This window comes from Lucilia sericata, unplaced genomic scaffold, assembly GCF_015586225.1.
Source record: "Lucilia sericata isolate MDLA Ls3-8-SP2 unplaced genomic scaffold, ASM1558622v1 Contig000436F_arrow, whole genome shotgun sequence".
NCBI classification, from domain to species: Eukaryota; Metazoa; Arthropoda; class Insecta; order Diptera; family Calliphoridae; genus Lucilia; species Lucilia sericata.
The window spans coordinates 188,928-192,673 of NW_023994451.1; the positions used below are offsets into that span (position 1 = coordinate 188,928).

Genomic DNA, 3,746 nt, shown 5'->3' on the forward strand with positions numbered 1-3,746 from the left:
AGAGCTTTTGCATAGAAAATACCAACAACATTGTTATGACTATTGTAGCAGCTGCTGACATACAACGCATACAACGCTACAACATCGATTGTGAATTGAACAAATGTCTTTTTAAGAGTGTTAAATCGAAGAGAAAATATTTAATATACAATAGCCTATTATATTGCACAGCACTGTATATGGTTAGGTCTTTAAAATATTCCGATAGAAATCTGCAGTATATTAACCTCTCATTTACTTAAAGAGTGCGCTGAATTCGAATCCGGTTTTCTCCATCACATCATATTTTCGAGATGGCACGAAGAAAGGTGTCTTATAATTTTAATTTGTCATCTGAAAAATGTCGAATAATCAATCACCTTAACTGAGATATTGTATGCTTAAGCTTTCGAAGACACCCTGCTATAACGTTATATGGTAAAAACGGGGTTTGTTCAATCTTAAGGACATGATGTATCAAAAGTATGATTCCAGATTCGAATTCAATTCGTTCCGATAGAGTACCGAGGAGTACGCTTCACTTCAGAACAGAATATGTTTTAATTCGTTCATGGTTTCTTTTGGCACAGAGTTCATATTTTGCCAGAATTGAATTAAATAAATTATATTGTATTAACATTTTACAATAAACGTCTAACATTTGTAAAACAGATCCTAAATTTTTTTGTTATACACCTAATAATTTTTAAATAGTTTGCACAAATATTAAAAATTTATCAAAATATAGCTAAATTAACGAATACATATATATCTTTTGACTTCAGAATTTACTATAACCGATATTGAAATTTAACAAACAGACAGACACACACTTTCTACACAATTTGTTAAATCTATGTGCGTTAATAGTGTTAAGAAGATTAATTCCTAAATTCAATTAATTTTAGATTCACAAAAAAACTCAAAAAAGACTAAAATATCTAAAACGGAAAATAAATTAACAAGACATTTATATGCTTTAGTTGCAAGCAATAATGGTGACAACATCAACAACTGCGGTTGCTTCAACCACAACTATTACAAACAACGGCAATATGTTGCTTTATAACAATAACAATAATGGTGCTATATCAGCGGTGGGCAATGGCGGCGAAGGTGCCAGTAGCGCCGGTATAACTTCATGTAACACTGCTGCCGCTTTGGAACAATATCGTTTACAATTATACAATTATGCTTTAAATATGGAACGTTTAAGAGGACCACCGTATACAGCGGCGGCAGCAATGGCTGCGGCAGCCGCATATGCCTCTACCACAACCGTGTCGACAACAACTGTAAATGGTCCCACAGTTCATGATACTAACTATACAACCACGGGCCAAGGACCTCCACCTCCGTCCTCTTATTTATGCGCTACTACAGCAGGAAGTTTAATAGCAGCATCAAGTCATATGGGAAGATCCCCCACTGCGTTGGCTCAATGCCCCACCAGTAATCGTTTGACACTGGCCTCAATGTCTTTGTTTCCACAACGTATATTTCAGCCGGAAGAGCCGAAGCCTCAACATAGTTACATCGGTTTAATCGCCATGGCTATACTCAGCAGTGCTGAGACTAAATTGGTCTTGTCTGATATATATCAATATATTTTAGACAACTACCCGTATTTTCGTACCCGTGGTCCGGGTTGGCGAAATTCTATACGCCATAATTTGTCGCTCAATGATTGTTTCATAAAGTCCGGTCGAAGCGCCAATGGCAAAGGCCACTACTGGGCCATACATCCCGCTAACATGGAAGATTTTCGTAAAGGTGACTTTCGTCGGCGTAAAGCTCAGCGCAAAGTGCGAAAGCATATGGGCTTGGCTGTTGATGACAATGGCACAGATTCTCCTAGTCCGCCACCAGCCATGGATTTAACTTCGCCCTCACCGCCTTCATTCCAACACATTGTAATGGGAAGTAGCACTATAACGCCTTTGGCGACCGCAGCCCAGCATTTAGCTGCTCAGTCATTTGGATGGCATTTTACGCAACACCACCGACAACAGCCCCAGCATTCACAGGTAGGTGGTCATGCGACAAATGCTACTGCCGCCTCATATATGGGCCAAATATTTACGTATAGACCTCAGCACTATGCAGCAGCTGCTGCTGCGGCGGCAGCTCTATGTCACGGTGGTAATGCACAGCATCATCAACAGCAGCAACTGATTGCCCCTACATCCCATCAACATTCGTCAGATCCTTCCATACTACAATCACCAAGTATACTTTCTTCCTCGCAATCTTCAATTGCTGCAACTAATGTCCAGGCTAACGTGATAAATGAGATATTCTCACAAAAACGGAAGCGTCAATTTGATGTGGCATCTCTTTTGGCACCCGATTACTCGAACAAGCGTGAACTACATCAACAGCAACAACCATACATTCGCAAGCATACAACCGAAAGCGAAACAGATGATTTGAGATCTTCTACGCCTTGCAATGATGAAATACTAGATGGAAACCCGACCACAAATGATCTCGAAATTGAGGACATTGATGTTGTGGACGCTAGTGAAGATGAAGACATAGAGGCTGACTACGATGAACCTGACGATGAAGTGGATAGTAATAGCAATAGCCATAGTCACAGCCATAGTGCCTCTCTAAGTCATAATGGTGATGATGAATCATCCATTTATATAAGAAGTTTTAAAAACGGGCACTCATTGCGTATAACCCCAAATCACTGCAAAATTTCTAAAATCAATATAACCGAAGATGAAACAGTGATAAGGGTTCATGATTATGAACCAGAAGATGAATGCGATGAAGATCAAAATTATCAATATGGAGATGATGAACATGACAACACAAATGAAGATGAGGATGAAACCGCATTTAGTGCCCTTCACAACAACAATAACAATCAAGACGACACGCATCTCAGTAGTGGTAAAAGACATATATCTCAAATATTTAAAGCCAGTTCAAGTCCCCTTAGGACACACCCCAACACACAACCACAACAAATAAGCAGAAATAATACACCACCTCAACCCGCCTCTCATCTTTTAACCACCCCATCATTACATTTGGAACACACCAACGACATTCAACCTACTCAGACACATCATCATCAAATGCCAATGAATGCTGATGCCCAAAATTTATTCGGCCGCTATTACGGCACGTATATGGCAGCAGCCGCCGCTGCTAGAATAAATTCTTCTATTCCATCATCTGCTAATATTGTTGGCAACACAGAATAAACTAAATTAAAAACCACCAAAAAATAATAAATAATAAAATAAATTAATTTATAATTGTTTAATTTTTCTTTGTGTCATCAGTATTATGTGTAAAACAATTTAAATGTAGTATGAAGACTTTGAACGTGAATAATGCAGGTATGATTCTAAAATGTATAAGCAATTTTTTTATGATTATATGTATATATGTACCTAGGATAGAATGGAGTCATTTGCCATAGGTGCACATCTGACCACACCCATTTACCTGAAAACCGAGTAGTCGTTAATTTTTGAGTTAAATAAAAAAATATATTGAATTTGTATCTAACACCTTAAATATACCTACCTTAATAACTTAAAACTATTTTCCCAAAAAATTTTCTAATTTTTAAGAGGGCCGACAAGGGCCGTTGGCATAAGGTAGTATCAAGCGTATCCCTTAAAAATTAACAATCAAATTTTTAAAAGTAATATTTCTATTTTTTTTATTTACATCAATATTTTAAATAAATTTATTTTATTAAAATTTTGTGTGTTATTTATCTAAACATTTGGCACATAGAA

General features: G+C 37.3%; 1 protein-coding gene across 1 annotated transcript; it reads left to right on the forward strand.

The window, feature by feature from the left end:
- The first annotated feature begins 974 nt into the window (after window positions 1–974).
- On the forward strand, window positions 975–3,200 carry LOC119604833. Its single transcript, XM_037957702.1, has one exon. It carries the CDS (start codon window positions 975–977, stop codon window positions 3,198–3,200), a length of 2,226 nt encoding a protein of 741 aa, XP_037813630.1.
- The last annotated feature ends 546 nt before the right edge of the window (window positions 3,201–3,746 follow it).

What these genes read in the sequence shown, in the direction of transcription:
- LOC119604833 (XM_037957702.1), top strand. Translation starts at nt 975, where the DNA reads ATGGTGACAACATCAACAACTGCGGTTGCTTCAACCACAACTATTACA.